Genomic DNA, 26,585 nt, shown 5'->3' on the forward strand with positions numbered 1-26,585 from the left:
ACTTATATCAATGCTAAGCTACCTGTGCCAGATCATATTGTTGCCCGTTCTACCTGTTCTGTGGGGACGTCTTGGGCTGGGTGAAATGGGGCCTCAGCGGACCAGTTATGCAGCGCAGCCACCTGGTCCTCAGTCCATACCTTTACTAAATTTTACCAAGTCAATGTCCTTGCATCCACAGGCGCCAGTTATGGCCGTAGTGCTCTACGTGTTGGGTTGTCGGGGCTGCTTTAGAAAGTCCCCATGGTAGCAGTGTCCCCCAGATGGGATGAAAGAGAAAAGTGGATTTTTATACTCACGATAAATCTGTGTCTCTGATTCCATCTGGGGAACACTGTGTTCCCTCCCTTCTGCTGTTCGGTCTTTGGTTGGTTGACTCCCCTTCCTTGGGGATTTATACTTAAACTGAAGTCTACTGGGGGGGGGGGGGGCGCGGCGCGCATACATTAACAGAGTTAACTAGTTAAGTGCCAAACTCCTCCTCCCCTCACACAACCCCATGGTAGCAGTGTCCCCCAGATGGGATGAAAGAGAAACGGATTTATCGTGAGTATAAAAATCCTCTTTTTGCTTAAGAACACAGCCATTCTTTAGAATGGTACCAAAACAGTCTCTTCTCCCAACCATCCAATAACAGTTTGGTGAGGAACAATGCCTTTTCCAGCATGATGGAGCATCTTGCCATAAATTTAATGTAATTGTCAATAAAAGCCGTTGACACTCATGAAATGCTTGTAATGTTACGTCAGTATCCCATAGCAACATCTGACAAAAAGGTCTAAAAACACTGAAGCAGCAAACTGTGTGAAAACCAATACTGGTATCATTCTCACAACTCTTGCCCATGATTATGTGTTCTGAGACTTGGGTAGAATTCTGTTTTCTTCTACAAAAGGAAATTAAAACATCAAATGAAACAGTCTATCCCCATTATTTTGCTGTAATATTGAAGCCCTAAAAATATCACCTTATGTTAATATCCTGATAATTACGGCCAACAGTGGCCGAATCCTCTGACTAAAGCGGTGATGGGCACCCTGATACAGATCAGGAGCCGTCGGGTGTGGCCCCTCTCACTTTCAAAATGGCCGCACATTACCCTCAATCTCAGTATTAAGATAAAACAATATATTTTATCAGGGAAAGAGACGCCTATCTGTAATAACATATCAGTAGGCATTCTAAACAAGTGTTACACGCTATAACAAATCTATCTGACGCCACAGGGGACGGCTCGGAGGGGCCGCAGGGCAGCCTGTTGCCCATCTCTGACCTAGATTATCTAATTGTTAATCCGAGGCAATATCTCTGGTCAGACGGTGCTGGTACAGGTCAGTGTAACATGAATCATCACCATTTATTTATATAGCGCCACTGATTCCGCAGCGCTGTACAGAGAACTCATTCACATCAGTCCCTGCCCTCATTGGAGCTTACAGTCTAAATTCCCTAACATACACAGAGCAAGAGAGAGACTAGGGTCAATTTTTTGATTGCAGCCAATTAACCTACCAGTGTTTTTGGAGTGTGGGAGGAAACCAGAGCCCCCGGAGGATACCCACGCAAACACGGGGAGAACATACAAAAAACGGTTTGCCTTGAAGATTGAACGTTTACTCAAATACAGTCTATATTGCTGTAACATTGTATAGCTGTAGGACTATGAAAACCAGAACGTGGGAATGATTCAGATGTTGTGCTTCTAATAGTGACCAATGCTGCCACCTTCTGGCCTGTAGACTGTACTACCTCTTATACTGGAGTGTTATTATTACTTTTCTCAGTTTGTACAGCACTAGCATATTACACAGTGCCTGTCAGCCAGGGGGACTGAGACTTGTAGTTCCACAATAGCTGGAGAACACAGGCTCCCAACCCCGATTTATATCCAAACATATATTTTATTATGTGTCCTCTGTACAAATACAGAAAATAACCTTACACCTACGGAGCATATGTGAGTAAAAACTGAAGGAACACTCACAGAACGCAGCAAAGACGGGACAAGGAGACGAGGTAGACGGACAGTAGATGGACGTGAGACACTAGGTAGAGAGGATTCTGCCTGCGACAGCTTATACACAGGATAATTGTGCTATAAATTGGCTCCAAATAACAACATAACACCTGCTGCCATCAACATATCAGTGACCAATATAAATCTAACAAAATATACTTAACAAAGTGTTCCCATGTATAACCTAAAAAGATCTGCAATAAATCGATCCCCTATACACAGTATTCCTTATCAACACTTGTTGGAAATTAAACAATACTAATAGCTGTGAAAATTGCATTGTTACTCTTCCTAATGACATATGGCTGTCAAGTAATGGGTAACCAATCACGGAAGAGAATCGAGCAAACTCCGGACAAACCTGACCCCATAACAGACTTTATTCATTCACAAAAATAAGTCAACAGGAAGGGAGGGGGGTGTGTCCGTGTCCATTATTCAGGAGATTGAAGAGCCAACTTTAGTAGCCAAAATTGGAAGTAATTGTTTTCTGTGTAAGTTTGAGTCTCAATCATCGATTGCTGGAATTGTTGCCCACTTTGTCTCACCGCACTCCTTCAGTTTATTGTTTTTTGAGGGCGTTTTTCCGCCGCTCTCTTAATGTCCCACAAAAGCATTGGGGTTGAGGTATGAATCTTGATTTGGTCATTTGAAAATCTTAACTTTTGTTTATAAGGCACAGTCCATTCTAGATTTACTGCTGTGTTTAGGATCGTTACGTTTTGCATAATTTAATGTCGACTACTTAATAAGGTGTTTGGCCACCACATGTGGGCAGTATGGCGTGTATGCTCAGTGTACGACCACTGCAGGGGCAGCAGAATCTTCCACAAGAACGTCACTCAACCGATGCCTGGTGGAAAACGCTGTCGAATATCCCACAAGTTTGGGTCCAGATCTGGTGTCGGAAAGGGTCATGACGTGCGGATAACATCTGTTATGATCACAAACTCATTGGACGTCCCCTGGGGTTTGGGGTGTTGTCATCTAGTAGAAAAATGGGTTGAAGATGATCGCTCTGTACCATTAAGTAGCGAATAGCATCGACATTGCCTTCATAGTAATGGATGTACCCAAACTTTGCCAGGAAAATGCCCAACACCAGAATCCTTCACAGTTAGAATCCAGCATTCCGGTGAACAATAATTCATCTTTATTTATTCATTCTTTATTTCTCATATCCTTTTGTAAATGAAGAAATAAAAACTTGGGAGGAAAAAAATTCTTAGTAAGACCGATGATGAACCTAATAACTTGTAGGTTCTCTACCACTAGGGGGCGACATTATTGAAGCTATACACGTTTTACACCTAGAAGAGTTTAAAAAAAAAAATTCGGCTATTTGACAAATTTATAGCAAGTGGCTTAAGATCCTTCTACCTCAACTGATTAAGTACCTGGCCAGAGGCAATACCACTAAAATCAGAGGTTTGAGCCATCATATCACGAACTCCAAGACCCAGGCCCCAGGGAACACTGGTCATGGATGTCTGGGTTATTGGAGCAGATGGTACTGGGTCCTACCACCAATTCAGCAAAAATTGAAAATGAATGATTTCCCCTCTTCTTCCTTATTAACAATGGAAAAAGGCAAATGCCCCTTATCACCATATAGAGCCCTTTGCTACATATAATTGTGCCAACCCAAGTGTTTTAATCCTGTGGTCTACCTACCTGCCCCACCTGATGGTGGGGGGGTCCTACCTCTTGGCAAATGCCTAACTTTAAAATTGCTCCAAATCTGTTCCACTGAATCTCCCCATACATTTTGGTGGCCTTCAAAAGTCAGAGCCGCCTTCTAGCCCCCCATCCTCCATGTAGGGGCAGCGCTAACAAAGGATTGCAAATTTAATTTTTATTTCTAATTATAATCCACTAATAACCAAAGCTCTCTGACCTCATAAGGGTGGAGATAGATGAAGAAAAAAATTGTCTTGGACAGGGAGGGTATTAAAATTAAACCATTGCCTAACATTTGTATTTCATGTAGCCCTTGCTATTTATATTCATTATAAAGATTCGTAGATTTGCAGAGAGGAGTGAGCAGATCACATTTCAGGCTGAGGTTGAATCACTCAGGATAAATAGGATACTAGCTTGTAAACAAATGAGGCCAATAGTGGGTCACTATTGAGGAGTTTGCTTTTACCCGATGGATACAATTGTTGGCAAACATTTCTCGTCCCACGATAACATCCTGGGAGAACAGTAAAAACTTCTGGTTTCCTCCTTCTGGGGCTTTGTTCCCAAGCTGTTAAACTGTCTCTCGATCAGCCAGCTGATGGTGTTGTCGGGGATTCACCCATTATCTGAACTTCTAGTGGTGCCAGAGATCTTAGTTTCCAAAAGGCAGCACTTAGTAACAAATCAGAGTGTGGGAAACTTGGGCTCCACTTGAGATAGACGCAGTCTCTATGCTGCACCATAAACCTATTTCTACATTACAGGTCTCACTGAAACTCTGTTAAAGCCGGAGGGTGGGGTAACTTATAACAATAGTGACACCACCAACTGTGAAGAGGCCAACATGACACCAGAGGTGTAATCCATGACAGACTGATAACACTGACAAGTTGAAAATGACAGTGAAACACACACACTCCAATGAAGGAACATCCCGGCAGGCTGCAATGACATCAGTTTCAAGTTCCCCACTGTCATTCTGGCTGTTAAGGTGGTAATTTAAAGAACTGCTGGCTGTACAATGTTGTAGGCTTTGCAAAGAGCAGTGTACAGCTGGAACCTCCTTAAATTAGCAGTGAATGCCCGTGGGGAACTTGAAACTGACATCATTGTAGTCTGCCGGGATGTTCCTTCATCAGGGCAGTTTCACCCTGTCAGTGTTATCAGCCTATAATGGATCACATCTTCGGTGTAATCATGTCGGCCTCTTCAGTCGGTGTTGTCTATCATAATACTGCACCATTCCTGAGTAAACATGAGACGGACGGTAGACAGGATGGGGAAGGGAAGCTTAGTTGCTAGAATAAACTATTTTATATGGGGTCCAGACTCCCAATTCCCTTAGGGTAAGTGGGTATAATTTGAGCCACACACAACACATGACTTGTGCACAACTTCAGGGCATTAACACCCAGAGAAACCACTTAATGAAACTGCAGCCAGAATATTATATTGTACCATTCACTGTCATCACTGAGGATATTACTATTAAGAGGCAGGAGCCAGGATAATCAGTGGCTCTCCGAGTGTTGTGAAACTACAATTCCCAGGATATCCTGACAGCTGTCTGGCAAAGCATGCTGGGGCTTGTAGTTTAACATCTGGAGAGCAACATGTGGTGTAGGAGAGATCTAGGCTGTTTAGCACATTGATACCCAATAATGCAGTACTGGCCAATCTGTGGCTCTCCAGGTCCCACCATGCCCTGCCAGCTATCACCTGAATATGTACTGAGAAAGCATGCTGGGACTTGTAGTTTAACACCTGGAGAGCTACAGGTAGTGCAGAACAACAAGTAGTGATATGTTTAACTCACTGACCGATATAGGAACTAAGTAATATCCTCCTACAAGACTATTTTGGGGAGATATATATAAAATAGTTCAAATGTAAAAGATTCTGAGCGTCTAGCGCTTCACTATGGCTTGCAGCCTCTCGTATGTAAATGGAATACTACCACAAATTCCACATAGATATAACAGACAAATATAATGTATTACATACATGAAGCGCTTCCTTATTTGGCACTTGATATTATTCCACACAACACGAATGGCATTCAGCTGTAGAAATCTCTATATGAAAGAAATTAACCTCAGTGTATAACATGTGGGGAATTAGTAAGGGATAAATGTGCAGTAATCTAAGGATCCACCATCCAGACACCGTGTTGACCCCGTAGTATCTCCCCCCAAGGGTTTGAACTTACAAGATGTAACTCCAATATACGCAAAAACAGTGTATTCATAGGATGGCTTCCTTATCCCACCGAATTCTATATTATTCCGTCGATACCACTTCCGCTTCTCTCATCACCCAATGTAGATGTATATGGAGGAGAAAAACAATCTAGTGTTTTACCCTTTATTTAAAACAGTACCAACAATAAAATAGAGGCACTGTACCGGAAGACAGATGTCAGAACAGCGTGTCAGAACAGCATACAATCATCAACGAGAGCCCCTCTCACGGACTTAACAAGTCGCGCTGCTATTAATCTCCCCGATACATCCTCTGCTAAAACCAACGCGTTTCAACTTCACTGAAGTCTTTATCAAGGTATGATATCCGGTTCCATTGGGTTCCTTTTATATTACCCCGTCTGATGTTAAATCCCCGTCCTCTTTCTCCAAACGAGGCTTGGTCAGAGGCTTTATCCGGAAGTCCTCAGTTCATATCGAGGTTTGAAACAATTTAAAAAAAACGATCAAATACTTTCTACTACAATGTTAAAAAACCTTGGAACTTGATGACATAAATAGATCTTCCTATTGAGCATAGGGTATATAAATACATCTTACATATGTATGTTATAACATATAGTACGCTAAAAAAGAAAATAAAAAAATTTTGGTTTACAACCATCATCGCATATTGTTACAATTAGATACATACATATTGAAAACATGTATAATACAAACATAGAACTGTCTAAACGACACAAATCATCATAATCTTTGTCAGTTGATCCCTCGATGAACGGGAATAGCTCCATATATGTGAGAAGAAAAAACAGCACAATGGCTTGTTTTATCTGATATTTCTAGATTAGATGGCCATTCTGTGTAGTAGAAAGTATTTGATCGTTTTTTTAAATTGTTTCAAACCTCGATATGAACTGAGGACTTCCAGATAAAGCCTCTGACCAAGCCTCGTTTGGAGAAAGAGGACGGGGATTTAACATCAGACGGGGTAATATAAAAGGAACCCAATGGAACCGGATATCATACCTTGATAAAGACTTCAGTGAAGTTGAAACGTGTTGGTTTTAGCAGAGGACGTATCGGGGAGATTAATAGCAGTGCGACTTGTTAAGTCCGTGAGAGGGGCTTCCGTTGATGATTGTATGCTGTTCTGACACGCTGTTCTGACATCTGTCTTCCGGTACAGTTCCTCTATTTTATTGTTGGTACTGTTTTAAATAAAGGGTAAAACACTAGATTGTTTTTCTCCTCCATATATATATTTACATTGGGTGATGAGAGAAGCGGAAGTGGTATCGACGGAATAATATAGAATTCGGTGGGATAAGGAAGCCATCCTATGAATACACTGTTTTTGCGCATATTGGAGTTACATCTTGTAAGTTCAAACCCTTGGGGGGAGATACTACAGGGTCAACATGGTGTCTGGATGGTGGATCCTTAGATTACTGCACATCTATCCCATATTAATTCCCACATGTTATACACTGTAATACACTATGCGAGGTTAATTTCTTTCATATAGAGATTTCTACAGCTGAATGCCATTCATGTTGTGTGGAATATTATCAAGTGCCAAATAAGGAAGCGCTTCATGTATGTAATACATTGTATATAAAATAGTGTTGAGTCCCATGAAATGTAGTCGCTGATATTAGTAACTAGTGGACCTTACAACGCATATTGGTTAGTGACCACGTGAGCTACCACCTGGCAGAAGATAAACCTTCCCCTCTTCACCCGGCAAATCCAGACTTCTTCACACAAGTCCTTATATGACTACACTAATGTTAGACAACGTTCAGGGTTTGTTCACACTTTGTAGCCCGAGTCCACATGGAAGGTGCAGGTGACATATCCAAAAACAAACTAGTAGGTTAATTGGCTGCTATTAAATTTACCTTATTCTCTCGGTCTGTATGTTAGGGGGAATTTAGACTGTAAGCCCCAATGGGGCAGGAATGGATGAGAGTTCTCTGTACAGCGCTGCGGAATCAGTGGCGCTATATAAATAAATGATGATGACATAGGGACCAATCCCTAAATCAAATGCATGTAAATGACTTAAGGCTCCCTGGCTCTCGGTTGGACCGGACCTCCTGGCAATAGTGAAAATCAGACATCTGAGCACACAATCCTTAAGGACACTAGACTAACGCTTTCATTACACTACTGTAAGCACATGAAACTAATGTTTAGTTTATTGGACCCGATTTGTTAAATAAATCCTATAAAACGTTTCAGAGCAGCAGTGGTAGATCCCATCTCTGCTCACATGCAGGGTTGTAGAGATAGAGAAAATATATAAATATATATCGCCCTCGTATGTTTGTAGCGCTATGACGACATTACTCTGTACACAACACTGCACACAACAGACGGAGCTGAGAATATTCTCTTTATTACAAGTCCTCTTACAAAAAGATTTAGTCGAAGAGCCCGAATCCCATGTCGTCGTCTGATTCTTCAGATTCTTCTTTCTTCTCTTCCTCCTTTTTCTTCTCTTCAGCTGCAAAACACAAAATGCACCATTACCCCGACTGGAGGGCTCCCTCCCCACACCCATGTCCTGTGGTCCTGAATCTGAGCCACAGCGCGCAGTACACCGAAACAACCCCCCCTCCCCCCCAGACTAGAATATTGGTTACCTGGGGCGGCACTGCCAGCTGCAGCTGCAACAGGGGCAGATCCAGCGGCAGGGGCTCCACCACCGGCTCCGACGTTGGAGATCAAGCTGCCGATGCTGATGTTGTTGAGTGCCTGCGGAGAACAGGAAACTGGTCAGAATCGTAGCGCACCGGGTGAGCGATACATGTATAACGCTGCATCCAGCGTCTCATAACAGTGTTTCAGTACAGAAAGGGGGTCTCAGGGACCACCATAGTTACAGTAAGAGGGTAACAAGGCAATCTGTGTAATTATTTCCCACAGTAGATTTGACTAAAACCCAATCTGCCCATTAACTCATTTAATGTCCATCAGTGTACGTTTATATAGATCTCGCACAATAGACAAGTTTCCCCCATGCATGCTCTATACTTGTAGACTTACACAGACCCATCACCCCGTGTAACGGATCTTCACGTTACCTTTCCATTTTTCCTACAGACCAGTTTAGGTGTCAGTCCCCCACCCCCCCACTCAGTACACGGATTAAACCATCCTAATCCTGCTGCGTTGTTCGTTTTAAAGGAAGGAGAAAGTTACCTTTGCAAACAGACTGGGCCAGAAAGGCTCAATGCTCACTCCCGCTGCTTTGATGAGAGCGATGATCTTGTCTTCCTGGAGGGACAGGGGGGAAAAAAAAAAGGTCACTTGTGAAAATTTTAAGATTAGACATAACTTGAGGACAATATTACTGACCGTAATCCCAGGTAACATTAGACCTTGGATAGGTTTAGAAATTACCACTTTAACAGGAAAAGCTTCCAGGTAAAATCATTAATACTGTAAATTAAATGCATCTTTGTTACTGACGTGAACCAAACTGGGACAATTATTGTACACATCCCTCAATCCATGACAAACAGCATTTTCACCCGTCTCCAAATACTCATAAGATATTGATCATGACTTATTTTGGGCCCAAAAGTCAGCTTTCTACCAGCGCAGTCCAGTCAACAAGTGGGTAACAGGAGCAGCGATGACCACAGCGGATGAGTTACCCCATTCCACTAACTGCTGGTCACCACCAGCTCCACAATGTTTTATTTCTAATTTCTGCTTGTTACAACATGAGAACGTAGCAGCCAATACTTAACAACGTCACATAGAAGTGACACAATACAGCAGAGCTCAGTGAATGCGACCAGCAAGTCTAAAATACTAGATAATCCATGTAGCACATCCAGTAACATTTGCAGCCACGTGCAAGTCACATATTGGTTGTAATACAATAGTTATATAAGGTGCATCACAGCACAATATCCCCAGGTCACATGGTCCCAGAAACAGCCATTACATTTATCTGTGTGAATGAGTCATGAGCTTTCATCTCCTTTTCCATGTAGTACAATACAACCTACTGAACCGGTAGCACATTAATGCACAGCCCCCTATGTTAGACACAGCAAACAAATATTAGAACATGTGATAGGAAATAGCTATTCATCATTTCTAATGCACTTCGCACTGGGCTATGTACATATTGGTCCAAATTTTGCAATTTATTAATCAAAAGTGCATTAAAAAGCATATGACTAAAAACCCTTGTACCAAATAAACCCTTATTTGTGTTTAATGTACATTTAACCTGGATTGCTGTGTTATTAAGACTGCTTGTTCCATTACAGTGCTTCCAACCTACGCCACAATTTAAGACATAAAACTATAACAGCCACCATGTTATATGGCTCCAGCACCATGGAGATTCCCAGGCCTACTGGTCTATAAACACTAAGCACACCCCACAGTTACCTGTTGTATCTCAGAACTATATATTGTAAATAACCCGAATATAACCTCAATCTGGAGGAACTCTGACATATAATCATCACATTATTACCCAGACAGCTACATTTAGGCTCTAAGACAAGAACTGCAGGGGAACTACAAGTGCCATCATGCCCTGCCAGCCACCCTGCTGGAACACTATAAGCTCTAGATGGCAGAGCATGCTGGGAGTTGTAGTTTTGTTTTGTTACTGATAAGGGACATAGTGAGATCCGGCCATGTGGAGTGTAATAAGCCCCCACCACATTCCCCCCACACAGTACAGGGGGGTCCTGGGCCCCACAGTTGTTATTTACCCCACAGAACACAAGAACGCTGGGCTACATACGGGCACTCAGCCAAGTGACGTCACCGCAGCGCTCCCGCCGCCATCTTCCCCTCTCCCCCAGTGCCCGTCTCCTCACCGTGATCGTGATATCATCATCATGCAGGATGAGAGCGGAGTAAATACAGGCGAGCTCGGACACGGAGGCCATGGCTGAGTAGAAGGAGCGTTGTGTCGGGGGTGGATGGCTGAGCTGGAGGGTGCTAGTCGCCGGATGGAGATCAGGCCTTAGCTTCTCTGAAGAACCGAGCACCTCAAACTCACTGAGCGAAAGGGGCCGGTAGGGGGCGGAGCCGGTGCTTTTATACAGACTGCGCCTGTCACTCAACGGCCAAAGCCCTCCCGCCGTCTCTGCTTTTTTTTTTTTTCTTTAGAACTTTATTTAAAACCACACACACGCTGGTTTATGTGAGAGCGGGAGTGACACACTGCGTTCCGTAATCCGTACACCTTTTTTTTGTATGAACTTTATTGATACATTAAAATGTAATCACGTGCAAATCCTCTAGGCTTCATTTAAGAGAAAAGTAAATGTAATGAGCCCAGAGGGTGACACTGAACAGCAGGGATAGGAGCAGATAGGGGGGTGTATGTGTATTATAATGTAATAAGTCAACACTGCACATTGTACTGGCGCCCATAGTAAATACTGTATTTAGTTTCGTATTATATTTGGACTTCAAAAAACTTGTACACAAACATTTTAGTTTTTATTGCTTGCTGCAGTAGAAAACATTGATAATTTATAAATATGTAATACTGATATTAAATGCAGCCTCTATTAATTCCACATTGCAAAGTAAAACCGCTGCGATACTTCATTTTTGAGTTTCATTTTGATCATCTAAATAACCTTTTTGTCTTGATATTTACTTGTAGTTATTAATTTAATAATATTTTAGGGATGTAAATTTATGTAGGTTAACAAGTAATATTTTGAGATAATTATTCATTTACATTTTTACAGGTTGTGAATTATATAGGAACCAGCGACATCACTGAGGCGTTTCCAGACTAACATTCATGAGGTTAATAGATAAGGAAAGAAGCAGAAGATTGATGGGGTGCACTGGAGCTCTATAAACTGGTCTAATATTCCAATAGGTGAATGTATATTGTAATAAAACGTAACTTTTATTGATCACTAAAACAGCGAGATATCTAAAAAAAAAATATATATAAAAACAATTGTACAATGAACTAGCTGGATGCTCTCTAATATGATGATAATCGGGATTAGAATTTGTAGATCCTAATGTCTAGAAATAATCTGTGAGGAGTAAATACCTCCTCTATCTAGATCTAATCAGCAATCTCAAATCTTAGTCGCACTGTATCTGGATTGAATTGTTCTTAGTCTTGGCCAAAACTAAGCACAACCAGCGAAACGCGCGTCAGCATTCCGCTGGATGCCTCAGCCCCATTATACTTCAATAGGGGATACTTTGAATGATTGATTGCTCCAATATACCCAGAGTTAGTGGAGAGCTATCTAGGCAGTTAGCAAATCACACCCTATAATCTGCATTTGTCTCGTTAATATCGCCCTGTTGTCTTGAGAGCAACATCCCCATTTATTTATTTGGCAGGATTACCATCATGTGTATCAGCTAACCCATAGCTGTCAGGGAGCTATTTAGCTAGCCAGAAATATACTATGCTAACCAGCTAGGTTTCTATTATGGGACAGCAGCGGTTTACAGGAATACGTTATTATTTCTTAGTTCAATCCAGATACAGTGCGACTAAGATTTGAGATTACGGACTAGATCTAGATAGGAGGTATTTACTCCTCACAGATTATTTCTAGACATTAGGCTCTACAAATTCTAACCCCGATTATCATCATATCAGGCTAGTAGAGCATCCAGCTAGTTCATTGTACTATTATTTTTATATATATTTTTTAGATCTCTCGCTGTTTTAGTGATCAATAAAAGTTACGTTTTATTACAATATACATTCACCCATTGGAATATTAGACCAGTTTATAGAGCTCCAGTGCACCCCATCAATCTTCTGCTTCTTTCCTTATCTATTAATATGTATTTTATAGCAATGGGTTGCACCCCTTTTTGGCATTAAATGAGCGGTACTTATCCATACAGGGTTGGTGCTCTTCACTAGTGCGACAGGAACCAATCTGTCTTTTTCTTTTTGTTAACATTCATGCGGTACCAGATCCTACTGGGCTGATAGGCATTTTAAATGGTCCTCTCTGTCTTCCGTCTCATCTTCCGTCTCATATTCCGTCTTCCTCGTACGTCCCCCATCATGACTATTACTGAATTTTATGCTGTGCTGTTTATTCGCACCCACAGCCTTCATCTCCGTACCTGTAATTGTTCACACATCGCTGATCCATTACCTGACATTACCATCATGCAGAATTATTACGCTTCGCTGTTTTCAAGCTTCTCAGTTATTTTTGTCATGTACATCGTAACTATAATGATTGGCGTTGCGTAATCTGAGGCGCCCTATAAACGGTGATGATTGGCTGCATTCTCATGAAGAATGTACAAAATAACCTCCACATTTTCTAGGCATATTTACTTTCATTTTAATTTGTAGGTTGCTTCATACTTGGCTGTTTAAAATTGGGGGCATTGTAATTCAGGGGTTTTTAATATTAATATTTATGCATGTGGTGCCCATCTAGTGAGTGATAAGAACCAAAATAATATTATGCAACTATTGGCGCGGTTTTCTTTTAAAGCATACCCCTGATATGGTACCAGTTCTGTTCTGGGTGTTTGTTATTGTGTATGTATTAGTACCTGTCTCATACATTTTTTTTTTTTTTTTTTTTGTGTAATTCTTAGTATCCTTAATTTATATATGGACAATTACATAATGTTTTTTTTTGTCTTGTTCTGTGTTCAATTCTCATGTGTTCCTCCTATTCTGTGTATGGGGGCACCCAGGTGTGAATTCCTGGTCATAACACCTTAGTATTATGTCGAACATCAACGATATTCTGAACTATATGCTATTTGGTAGGACTATATTATATGCTGGATACTAGGCTACTTAATAGAGGGAAGAATTGGTGCTATATTATTTTATTACTAGACGCTCTCCGGTGCCCTGGCAGAAATCATTAAATTGTCTACACAGGGAATGTTTGCCAACACGGTACGCAAAATGTCACTGAAACTATGGTCCGACAATATTATTTTGAATTTACCACACAGCCGTCTACATTATACGGACCAGATTGCACAAACCAACTGTTACACAATTTCTTTGATTTGTTATCTACATCTCCTCCACTGATATGGGGGATGAGATTTGCAGCTTTAGTAAGATCATACCTGCATGTTTCACAGGGGTGGGGTATGTTTTAGTGTTTGCTATAAATCCTACAATGACAATTGCAAAAAAAAAAATAATGTATGGCGATTAGAATAATCCTGATAGGCAGGAAATCTAGACAAAAAAAAAAAAAAAGACATCCAACAAGCCATCTATATTTTCCGATGTAGAAAATCCCTGCACTTGCAAATAACGTCAGTCAAAATAGCAACAGTGACATATCCGGATTTAAAACGGCAATGCCAGGTCCTGCCGCCTCTATAATGTAGAACCATTTACCCTAATTGTAATTCTAACCGTTAGATTAGAGGCAGCAGATCCTGGCGTTGCCGCTTTAAATCTGGAAACATCACGCTCGCCATTTTAATTGGCGTCATTTGCAAGTGCCGGGATATTTTGCAATCAGAAAATATAGCAGGCGCGTCGGGGATGTTGTGTCTTTTATAGCAAGTCTAGATGTCCTGCCTACTGGGATTATTGTAATTGGTTTTCCTTTTTCGCAATCACAACTACCTCCATTTCACATAGTGCCTCAGAGTCTAGTGAGATACATTCACATAGTGAGATATGTTCACGAATCCACAAACGGACTCCATAGAAGTCTAATATTCCAAGTCTTATCTCTTGCCAAGTTTAATATGCAGAGTTTCATCTGTGGCATCTGTACTATGTAGAGATTTAGTTGGCAGAGTCAAATATGCAGAACCTTATCTGCGGTTATATTAAGAATTTGTTCACCTTTTTAAAAATTTTATTGCTGTCTACTTTAATTGTATTTTATAGTTTGATTAGACTAATTTATTCCACTTTACCGGACGGTGATACAGTGTGCATTTGGCTTTTCCTACCCATGGCTCACAACAATGGTTGTCTCCGATGTTTGGCTGTCAGTATATGTGTTCTGGCCTAACAACGTTTCACCCATAACCTGCGCTTTATCTACCTCTTGGGTACTATGCTTTGAGACGGCCTCTGTGTTTTCTATCCAAGCCATAAGGTAGTAACTGAGATGGTGACCTTCCATCCATTATAACTTTCCCCTTGTGCTCTGTATTGGATACAATTCTTAATATTCATATTTCCTAGACTTTAAGTCTATATTTATTGGAGAGAAATATCAACTATAGTGCCATTAATTCCACAGCCCATATAATAAGAGTAATCCTGATGTCTCATCATTGTTGATTTAAGCTATAAAGTTATACAATACTGTTTGATTTATTGTAAGAAAAAAAATCCAAACACATTATAAATAAATAGGTCGTCAGACATGAGACTGGTGCATTCCCTTAAGATTAAATCCAGTATGAGGAGTCTTATGTGGATAATTGGCTCCCTGGCTACTGTGTATCATTGAGCACCTTGTATCTTATTATTCCTAAACCAGATTGCATAGTGGGTAGAAATCATGATGTATGTTAACACAGCAAGTGGGATTTGCATGTGCTGGGCGTCCTACATGTCGAAACAATGGACAAGGCTGGGATAATACAGTCATGGACAACGTCACCAACCACTTTCTCTCCACAATTCTCTTTTCTCTTATTTCACTCTCTTTGATTCTGAATGTAATTCTGCCTTTTTAAAATCAAAGAATGAAATAGCCTTCACAAAATGGACTTAACATGTGAAACATGCGCCATGTTTGACTGTAGGAGAGTGAATAATTGGGAAACAGTTTTAAATAAAGACACCAGAAGATCTTAGAGAGTTTATTTTATTTATTTAACAATGTACTATTGAGGGGAAAGGGAGAAAGACAAAGTGACATCTTACAAAAAAACTTGATAAAATTTCATTCACATCAGTCTGTCAGGAGTTTACAGCATTTAGAGAAGTTAAACCACATTTAATCTAAAGCTTTTAGTATTTAGATACAGAGAGTAAGAAAAAAACAGGGCTGTCAGTGAAACAATTTTATTGCAAAAAAATAGTGCAAACTAGGTTGTCTACCAAGCATTCAAATACAAAATGACCCCTTATTTGCTTTAGGGAGCTTTTGCACATATGTTAAATTGAGTTCGTGAACATACAGTAAGACAATATAAACTCCACTTTAAAAATGAAATCAAAGCTTGTTTTCAGTAACTTTTGTTAATATCAATTAATATACAGTGTCACAAATAGGTAGAAAACATTTTGGGGTTTTTGGGAGAAGGAGAATATATTGTCTTTCCAAATACAGCATCCTGTCAGATTCTACATTCAGATGCCAAATCTGCAGAATCCTTGACTGACTTAAAATAAATAAAAGAAAAAAAAAAATAATGTACAGCTCAAAAGGCAGTGCGATAGGAATATAGGTAGACTAATGAGCACAGCTAAATATATACTACATATTTAGATATATAAACTAAAACAGTAAAAACAGTTTATAAAAAGACAGATCGCAAACTTTTACAAGGAAATAAAACTGATAAAAGGAATACTATGCAGCATTTTCAGGATTTATTTTGAGGTACCTACATTTCCATTTTGTTGCCCAAAGTATGATTGTTCTAAGTGAAAAAAACAAAACAAAACCAAAAAACACGAGTTGTGTTTCTCCAAGTATAGGGCATACATTGAGAAAGTGCAATGATGCGGATAAGTTAGGATATGCAGCATTTTAACGCATGATTAACTTTTTGTAAAAATATAGCTTACGTGGAGCAAATGGTGCAGTCTCTGAACATTTGGAGAGCACCCTTAATGTGTTCGCTTTAAACGCTTCACAATGCCTTTAATATTTCAATTTCATTTAAAAAGGAATGTTGCTCTATTGTTTGTTGATTACAAACCACATCTAACGATTATGTAGATTCAGGTAAAGGCAAGTTACATAAATGGTTTCAAGTGAAGTCTTGAGGAAGACTTAAAATTATAATTTTGCTTGCCCATCACAAACTAAAAGTATTTTGTTTAGGTACTGATTGAAACTGATTTTTCAGACAGTGGGCTTTGATTTTAGGCATCTACAAAACACTTCATAAAAAGACTTTTGTGATGCAAATACAAAGCATTTGCAGCAATGTACAACATATAAAAGGTTTGACAAAAGGCACAATGGGGTAACAATATCTCATATGCCATATATTAAAAAACAAAAATCAAACTGCTATAGTTTGGTAGAAAACATCTGGTGGTTATACTGTATGGCAAAGTCTATGAGGTTACTAAGGAAGCAAGGTGTGTGTTGTTCTAACAAGTCTGCCATTTGGTCAGCGCCAGTCTGTCGCTGTAGGTATAACCACAAAGGGATTTTAAATCGCACTCAACTTGTTTGCTGCTGCTGGGGTTGCAATGTTCTGAAGCTCCTTCCTGCTCAACCCCACTATGTATAAGCAGAGATGTCAACTGAGGTAGTCTGGATATGGAACAAGTTGGTGGGGGAAAGGAGGGCACTGTGCAGCAGGTAGGAAAAGAACGTGTTCCTAGAGATGCCCAGTTATGGCACAGTTGCAACACTTGGGCGCCCATAAGACCACAATGCAGACCCCCCCTATACATATCGCTAGAATAACTGGTTCCAATGCCCTGCTCAGAGTACTGAATCTGTTTCCCTTTCACACTTCTCAGAATAAATACTGCAATATCTTGCATTCAAGTGAAGGCAGACCCTACGGAAGACTTCTTTGGCTTTAGAGTATTTGTATATCAGAAAAATGCCAAGACAAGCAAGATTTTGAATATTAAACAGATTTTTTTTTTTTAAACTGGAAGACTATGATGGATTTCAGGCAATGCTCAGATGAGTATGGGTATTTCACATTGGTCCCCAACAGTAGAGATGACTTAATCATTTGGGTTGGACTGTGCACAAGATCTCCCATGGGCACAATAAGCTGCTTCAGGGCAGAGATCACAACCACAAACGGTAATCATGAAAAATAAAGTAACATTACACTTTTTGACTCTGTGTACATTGGAAACCTCTGAATATCTATAAATTCAGAATGTTTACAGCGGGCAGGAATCCCAAACGATTACCGATCACTGCTTTTCATTTCCTGGCTATGGTACGAACAAGGACAGAGTCCTTTACGGCATTACAACCTTCTATCATGTACGAGCCGATACAATTCAGAGGAGAAACTAGCTGCAAATAACTTGCAGTGTATGGGATAATGCAACTTACACCGACACTCAAATATAAAAGTACACACAAGATGAAACAACGCATGACTAGCAGGGAAAGCAGACAAATGCTGCAGATAGCCAGTTACCAAATCAAAGCTTTAGGGTTAGATCTGCACCTAGACTAGAAATGTTATTTCCAAACTATATATCTGTGGTATTGTGAGGAAAAGGGCTTGAAAAGCAGACTTGAAGCCATATATAGGGTTTGCAGCTCTACGGAAAGCATTTATAATTCCCTATTTTAGGGGGAGAGCGGTTTTACAATTAGCCAAATTGTGGATACAATGCAGGTTTGAACAGAGGTCTGCAACCCAGGGATCCCAAACCTCAGATATGTAATACATTCTATCGGGCAACTCTTTTTGGGGTCCATGTTATCTGGTTTACAAACTGCTTATTGCAAGAGAAGTAAAAAGTTTAATTTACAGGTAACCAATATAATGGTTTTATGGCTGCTGCATGGGCTCGTTCAGATGGAGGACAGAGACTGCTATGTTCAAGGGGCAAGCTAGGAAAACACAATCTGTACCTCATTTCCTATCACAAGCTACTATCCAGATTGTGAATTCATAATTTCAGACGTGCTCTATCCCAGCAACACTGAGCCGCAATGTAAAGCATTTTGAAAGTATCAAAATTCTAGGTTGTTTTGTTTTTTTAAACTATTGAGTTAACTCTAATTATAACATGACAGAAACGCACATTTACAAAAATAAGATAACGCTGGCGGCAGCAGTTTACCTGTAAACAAAAGCACCTTATACAGCATCCCTAATAATGTTTAAATGACAACTACAGCTATATCGCCATCACTGCTGCACATGATGAGACCGACAACACCTCACAAAATACTAATGTCTCCGACAACACACACAATATAAAAGATTAGCACCTTTATAGCGTCACAACCTTAAATATAAAATGCACTGGTAACTGTCCATAGAGGTGGAAGTGCCTTCTGCATAACTCCAGCACAGAGCACAGCCAGAAGCTAGCCTGGAGTGTTGGCAGCTTTATGGTGGCTCGATGTATGCAATCAGGCAATGGTTTTGGCTGTTTTAAAAAAAAAAAATATATATGTATAGTTTGGCTGAATCTCAAGCATATTTCATACATTTATACATTAGGAGGTAGCCATTAATAACTTCTACAGGTTAACATTGCAACCTTAAAAAGTACCTGTCATCTAGACGACGGAAGCAGCCGTTTTATGGGCCAAGTCAACCTTCATGATAATGTGGCCTTACAAATCCCTAGGAACTGGTGACATCACCACTGCCTCACACCCCACTGATGTCCATAGCTCCCATGGAATACATACAGTCATCACGACTTCATCCAGCCCACATTACAGCTGCTTCCAGTGCGTGCAGGTTATCGGTACACTTTAAAACGCTGTTGCAGCGATATTGACGCGTCGTTACATTCAATAGATTCCAAACAGTACTTTACAAGATGTACAAATATAAGAGGCCGAAAGAGGCGCAAAATTAGGTTTACAACGACCCATTTTTTATATATCCATTACTATTTATAGCTAACCTACAAATATACCAAAAATAGTCCTAGTAAATCTACCACAGGAAGGATACACATACTGCAGTATAACTGTTACTAAAGGTCATCTTGGGATTGTGTGTAACACGGGCTAATAAAATATAAAGCTTTACCCCCACGCCACCACAAACTACCCTACTTTGGGAGGGGGGAGGTATAACAGTGACCATAGGAGGCAAACCAGCACTTACTTTATTTTGTCTTCAAACTTTGTGTAAAATCTCTATTCCAGTTACAGAACCTTTAAATTACAATTGGGAGCAATATCCTGGGAAAATCAAGAAGTGTTTATTTAAAACAAATCACTTCAGTGACCAGTAAGGGAGATCATTTCTCCTTCGTGTTTTCATTTCAAGTTATTAGTGAGTTAGTTTTCCAAGTGTTGTGCGATTGACGATGTATTGAGCAATGAGGCTTTGGAACCTTCATAATCTAAAACCCTTCATCTCCTCCCACCATCATGTGACCACTGAGCAGCTCAGTGACCGGCTGACACCAAGATCAGGTTACACATACTGCTTCCAGGTCTGTGGGATTTTACCTTTAAACCATGAATGACAAAAGTCTCATCACAGCAACATACAGTGGATGCAGCCATATTGTGGGCAAAGCCAGTACGCATAAGAACGCAGCCCTCTCTCTCTCTTTGTGCCACGCCAGGCTGCAGTCTCAGGAATATTGATAAAGCCGAAAATATGGCTGCGGCCACTGCCATACTAAGCGGTTTGTGGACACACAAACGTAGCATTCAGGAGCCACTGAAGAGGATTATTCATTGACATCTGAAGAAATGACTCACAGAAGGTGCCATCATTAAATTAGGAGAAGTTTTGGAAACCAGCTGTGACTAATTCATACCTCTGCCATGTTCCTGTTACGGGCATGGGAACACCCTCATCAGGCCCAGAAGCAGACTCCCTTACAGAAGAGACTTCTGTCAGCCACACCCGGCCACCATAATTCATTCTTATTATCTTAAAACTTGTTGTGTTGTGGGGTAAAGGATGGGACAGGATTTTCTGTGTTTTTACACAAGTTAGTTACTTTGCATACAATATCTACAAATATCACCAATTAGTGGGAATAAACTTATGTTTTCCCCAATCCTAAACCCCCTGAGGAGCTGTCTGCAGGGAAAAAAACTGTAAACCTTGTTGCGTAGGTCTACGGTGAGAGGGGGAGAAGTGTAGCATTGAAAGTCAATTATATTTAGTTCTATACAAAAATCTAACTACACGACCACTGAAAACCCCCCCTCTTTCAATGCATATCACACAGACCACATAAGTATTAGACATAACATGAACACGGAACAGCAAGGTAGGTACTAGACGTGTAGAGTATATCACACCTAGGCAGCCATTACTCAACCTATCAATTCTCTAGGAACCAGACTGCTCCAATTCCCAGTGCACCGATTGGCTGAATGCGCATAATTAACACAAAGGTAAGGGAAGACCCAAAGTTTTGTAAGATCACAAAGCCACATGTATTTCTCTTAACTTCAAACATGTGACAAAGAAAACAATTTTCTGTATCAATGTGACCTCCTGTAGATTAGATAACACTATCAAAATCTACACCAATGCTTCAAATCTGTCCATTTCTATCTAAATAATAGAGGGGGGCTCAAATAGAGGTTGATCTAAAGCCTATTCGAATTACACAGATCCATTCAATTCAGTAGAAACAGAAAACGCAAGTTATAAAGTGTTATTTCAAACAGCTTTTAGAACAGTAAAAAGGACATAGACAAATATGTACTTTAGTAGTGCACAAAGTATTTCAATATGTATAAAGTGGGCGATATTTACTACAAAATGTAAAAGTTGCTTAACATTTTCAAAGGAATTATGGCTTAAAATGCCAGCCAGATTGTCTTCACTGGATAAAAATAAACGGGGCACCCAATCACCAAACAAAATCTATACGTACCTGAAAGATACATTCACTGTAACAGATTAATACCCCATGGGGGTCCCTAGGCAACATACTGGTTTGGGCCCCGTTCCCCTTCATTGTTAACAAAAATCAAAATGGGTTAGGGCAATCCAGGCCTCAGTGCCCACTTGCCTAATAGATGTTACCATATAGCTCCTTATAGCACACTACCACATATAGTTACACTGTATGGTGACTATGCAGAGATCAGCTGGACGTCTCACAGTAACGGGGTAACACTGCAGACACCTCTTACATTGATTGGTAATTATTTCCTTAATGCTTGTCACAGTGCAAGCTGCTAAATGACTGTTTACTAGCTCCAATGTAGTCCTCATCACCCCTCACACCCAATCCACTAGGAGTTAGTTACTATCAAAAGTCAATCTACGGTGTCATTAGTGATCTCCTGACTTAGGGGGGGCGCAGTGCGTCTCCGGGACAGTCTGGGGAGACAGCGGCGGGGTTTTTACCGAAATCTCAGCTGGTTTACCCTTGGTCCCATAGAGACGTGAGGAGAAAGTGAGCTGATATTTCTGTACCGTATTGGCTGGCAAGGTGCGCAGCTGGACAGAGGTCAACACCCCCTTATTAGGGAAGGCTTCGCACCAACGTGAGGCCTTATGTCTGGCTTTAGTTTTACATTATCCAAGATTTAAAAGAATCATATTTTGGCAGCAGACATGGAATCTTAAATCAGGAAATTCAGGACAAACTAAAGGGACAAAAAGATCCAACAATCTCTGCATCTCTCCCCCCATTGGGACCGATGGAGAGTCTGAGCCTGGCACAGATTACAATGGGGAGGAACAGGCACAGATTAGCAATTTACTGGAATATAATGCCATCTTGTAGCTCAGACATCACGCTAATGTCACACCAGCGTTTATAAGCTCTATTTGTCTTCATGTAACAGGCAACATAAATTCCCATCACACTAGCAGACTCTATAAACACCATCGGATGCAGCATCTACACTGTTCATGTGCACACACAAAAACAAAGGCTCCAAGAGCCAACACAACGTTTACAAACTGCCTGTGCGACACTAACCTTCCTCTACTAACTGATTTTACAGACAGCTAGTGTCTCAATTTGTCCCATTCCAAGGGCCCATATCCTCATTGTCAAATATAGAAAGCAGTTTAATAATGCTGGTGGGGTAAAGGACACAAAGCACAGGAGGTATTTATCTATATACATTGCCATTAAAACATTCCACAAAGAAAACTAACCCACACAAGTAGGGGGCTGTATATGCATAAATGTATATTCATTCTTATAATCATGTATCCAACAGATTATAAAGGCATACTGAAATGAACATTTGGAGGACCTAAATATTCTGCTCAAAATACTTAACTGGATTAGATTAGGGGTCAGGAGAACAGGAATACAATACAAGGATAGTGAATATGGACAACAGGTGGTGGTCTTACAAGTATACGGCTTTAAACGTTCAACCCCACGTATCCTTACAGGTTATAGTTAAATATGTTATAAATTATTTCATGACTAAATTGCAAATCAATGCAATGACTGTTCAAGGGAAAGTGCACAAACTTTAACACACAGTGAAACATGACAGAAGAGAGAACATTTGTATCAAAGATTTTATTACCATTACAGACTTTAAAGATGAGGGCTCTGGGGGTAATAAATAGCAAATTTAAAAAAAAAAAAAAACATTTGATTTGGATTAATTTTAAAGTATTATACGGCTCCCTTAATTATATAAACATTACTACAACATCGAAAAAAGAAAAAAGGTTTATTACTTTTCTGTGGTGTGCGTTAGTGCAACAATTTATACATATATAAATATCTGTCGTTTATGATGTGTGCAAACTTTTCAACAGAAACAAATCTGCCTACTGACACTAGGAATATGAAAATCATCGTATTTCCCCCAAAACATTATCAATGCATAGATTTGTTTCAGTTCTATATAAAAATAAAAGCACCACGCAGTTAGTTAAGGACATTTCTGTCACATTGCTGTTTCTGAACACAACTGGATAGATTACAGATGTCAATAACAGTGTATGGCTTGCTGCTAGATAGGCAAATGCATTCAACCCTTACAGCCGGGTGGGGCAGTTCAAGTTTATCCTATGTATACAGAATCACACAGCTGTACACCACCAGCCCTTTTCATTCACAGTAAGGAAATATTTGGATTGGTTCTAAAAAAAGGAAGCCATGATCAAACGTTAAATACATGGTTAACAGTGTAGTGTTAAATAATCCTTTTACATAATTGGTTTTCATAAAAACAAAAATAACCCCATACAAACACACCATACGGACCTGTTTTTGTCTATCTGAATGAAAGAGGGGAGGGGATATAACAAAATGAAACAACTTTCCTATGCAGTGCGCGTAGCTGTCAAGGTGTGCGGAAAGAAAAAGGGGAAATTGGACAAAATTAATCTTAAATGTTCCATTTTTGTATGACTGCCAAGGCAATGTCCAAAAGACTCATGACATTTACCAGTCAATGGAAACATTAACGCAATGTCTATATTAAATAATGGCTGCATGTTCATCTCCTAAAAACACCAATAGTGGACAATGTATCTGACAAGGAATTGGTGCATCCAGTAAAGCTGTGCATATTAAGCTACTCATACTTGTGTTTACCACTAGTAAAGACACAGCAAACGTGTTTCAGCTGCGCTTTAGGTAGCGTTAAGATGAATAGCCAGTGGACCTCATATGATCAGGAAAACACAAAGCCCACACCAGTGGGCATGGGAGCACTGGAAACTGGTTTCTAGTGTCATCTGCTTATATGCATTTTACCCACGCTAAAATCGCAAGTAAAAACACAAAGCGCCAGCGAGTACGAGTTCATACATAAAAAATAATGAAGCCACAATCATCGGACAGGCAGGTAGATGGCTGAAACAGAGGCCTCTATATAAAGCAGCGGAGCCTTCAATTATGTGTCATCTAGGATTCAAAATAAAAATTGCCATCTTCAATTGCAAAATTGAAAGCGTTAAGGCTCAAACCAGGACAATATGTTAGCAACTTACAGAATGTACAAACAAGCCACTAGTTTCACAAACTCAACCCATATTACTGTATTTTCAAAGCGAAGATATTGCTTAAAATTAAACAGATTCACGGGTCATTCTAGGTCATCATTAATTGCATATTCCTTAAATCATAAAAGGAAAACTAGAACCCCCCCCCTACCAAAAAAAAAAAACCAGGTTGCATATGTCTGTAGTATGATGGAATGAAGATTCCCTCACAACAATACATGGTGGGTATCCTAGAGACAAGTCTTAGGAGTGTTAGAATTGGGTTTAAAGAGTTTCATAAGTGTACAGCAACATCACCTAGATTCGCTTCAGAGATTTTTGCTGCTGACAAAAAGGTGCAGCATCCCTGTATTAATATTAAAGGAAAAAAAAAAAAAACCCTTAGCATACACGCTATTTTTACATGAGAAAGAAAAATTAAGAATTTCCCGTAAACTCTAAACCCTTGTGGCCGCTCCTCACATCGTCCGTTTGCAAACAGGGACATCAACCAGACATTGCTTAGCAAAGCCAAACAGCAGTGGAGCAGTTAATGAAATGAGGTTTTAATCCATTCAACTGCCAGTGGTCCTGTAGGGAGGGTCAGATCCGGATCCCTACAGGTCACATTGTCAGTGCAAGGGTTAAACAAGATACCATTTAGCCCAAGTACATAACAGATATGTGAATAGAAATAGGATGCTCTGTGTAAATAAAATAAATAGCACGTCATCTCACATTAATACTGCTAAAATAGAATTCTTCTGTACATTAGCTTAACATGATTGTACTGTCCTCATTGCCACAGACCCGTATCGGTAAGCAACTTTGGAAAAGTCAGAGTCCAGCCAGACAAATGCAAGAACTTAAAACTTTTGTTATAGAGAAGTTTTCAAATGGCACACAGAAAAATAAAAATAAAATAAAAATATGAATACAATGATATTCATAATTTAGTCAAATCTGACCTCAATAGATACTGGTGATTTCAGTTACTTACATCACTATGTACTAGAATATTTGACACAAGTTTCAAAAGAGGAACAAAAGTTGTTTTTTTATAAATTAAATTAATAATTAAGGCTTTAAAATTTCAAGATAAATGTCTTTTCTTCCTCTTTTTCCAGGCCATCACATTTTATCCAACATTTCAACACGGAATTTCCTTACAAAGAAAAAAAAAAACAAAAAAAAAACAAACCCATTTCATAGCGTTTCTTGAAAGCCCTGAGAGAAAAGTGTTCAAATTGTATTACAAGGGTAATTCTGTAAACGCTTCCATATTTCACAAACCTCACGTGATGCAATGTGTGTTGCAAAGAGAATAGTATTCATGGTCTGGACGGAAGGCTGGTTGGAGAATGAGGGACAATGACGGGGTGATGGTGGATTGCACTTTTGCTGAATATCACTGTAGCTGGCGTGCTACATTACAATTAAGTGCAGCTGGTCTGGCGTGAATCCTTCGGTAGTGCCTCTGTAACATTGGGTACCAGCACCAATTAAGCAAAGTACATTGTACGCAGTGTGTCCTGATGAACTTGAACTGCCTTAGCAAGTGCTTGGTGGTCTCTCCCATTACTTTGACCAGAAGTGTGGCTACCTTCAGCGCTGGAACAAAACATTACATTTAGAGGTTCGTCATTTGTGAACCTAACTCACACAAAGCACATTTATCATTCAATATAACAAGCCAAGTATAACAGCTTATGACAATTTACAAAGAGTTATTTAAGTAGTTCTAAACTGAGAAAGTAAATCATTCTGACTAAAGCACACACATACTGGAAGGTTAATTAGCTGTTATTAAATGTGTGTGTGTGAATGTGTGCGAGTGTGTGAATGAGTGTGTTATAAGCACCTGATCAGGAACAGTGCCCACAATATTGGGTAGCACGGAAACAGACTGCTAAGATAGGCTCTTCTGCATTTACACC

General features: G+C 40.0%; 2 protein-coding genes across 3 annotated transcripts in view; both read right to left on the reverse strand.

Moving 5' to 3' along the window:
- Positions 1 to 8,289: 8,289 nt before the first annotated feature.
- On the reverse strand, positions 8,290 to 10,968 carry RPLP1 (ribosomal protein lateral stalk subunit P1). The gene is made up of 4 exons (XM_075211671.1): positions 10,761 to 10,968; positions 9,112 to 9,186; positions 8,553 to 8,664; positions 8,290 to 8,413 (listed from the first exon to the last, which is right to left on the reverse strand). Exons 1-4 carry the CDS (start codon positions 10,830 to 10,832, stop codon positions 8,331 to 8,333), a joined length of 342 nt encoding a protein of 113 aa, XP_075067772.1. The 5' UTR covers positions 10,833 to 10,968; the 3' UTR covers positions 8,290 to 8,330.
- Positions 10,969 to 15,702: 4,734 nt separating this feature from the next.
- The window catches only part of AGO2 (argonaute RISC catalytic component 2), a 36,557-nt gene continuing 25,674 nt past the window's right edge, over positions 15,703 to 26,585 (reverse strand). For both annotated transcript variants that reach the window (XM_075211673.1, XM_075211672.1), the window contains exon 19: positions 15,703 to 26,259. In XM_075211673.1, the coding sequence (XP_075067774.1) occupies positions 26,151 to 26,259 (109 nt within the window). In that variant the 3' untranslated portion in view covers positions 15,703 to 26,150. The remainder of the gene's footprint in view (positions 26,260 to 26,585) is intronic.

The sequence above is a fragment of the Mixophyes fleayi genome, chromosome 5 (genome assembly GCF_038048845.1).
Source record: "Mixophyes fleayi isolate aMixFle1 chromosome 5, aMixFle1.hap1, whole genome shotgun sequence".
Classification (NCBI taxonomy): domain Eukaryota; kingdom Metazoa; phylum Chordata; class Amphibia; order Anura; family Limnodynastidae; genus Mixophyes; species Mixophyes fleayi.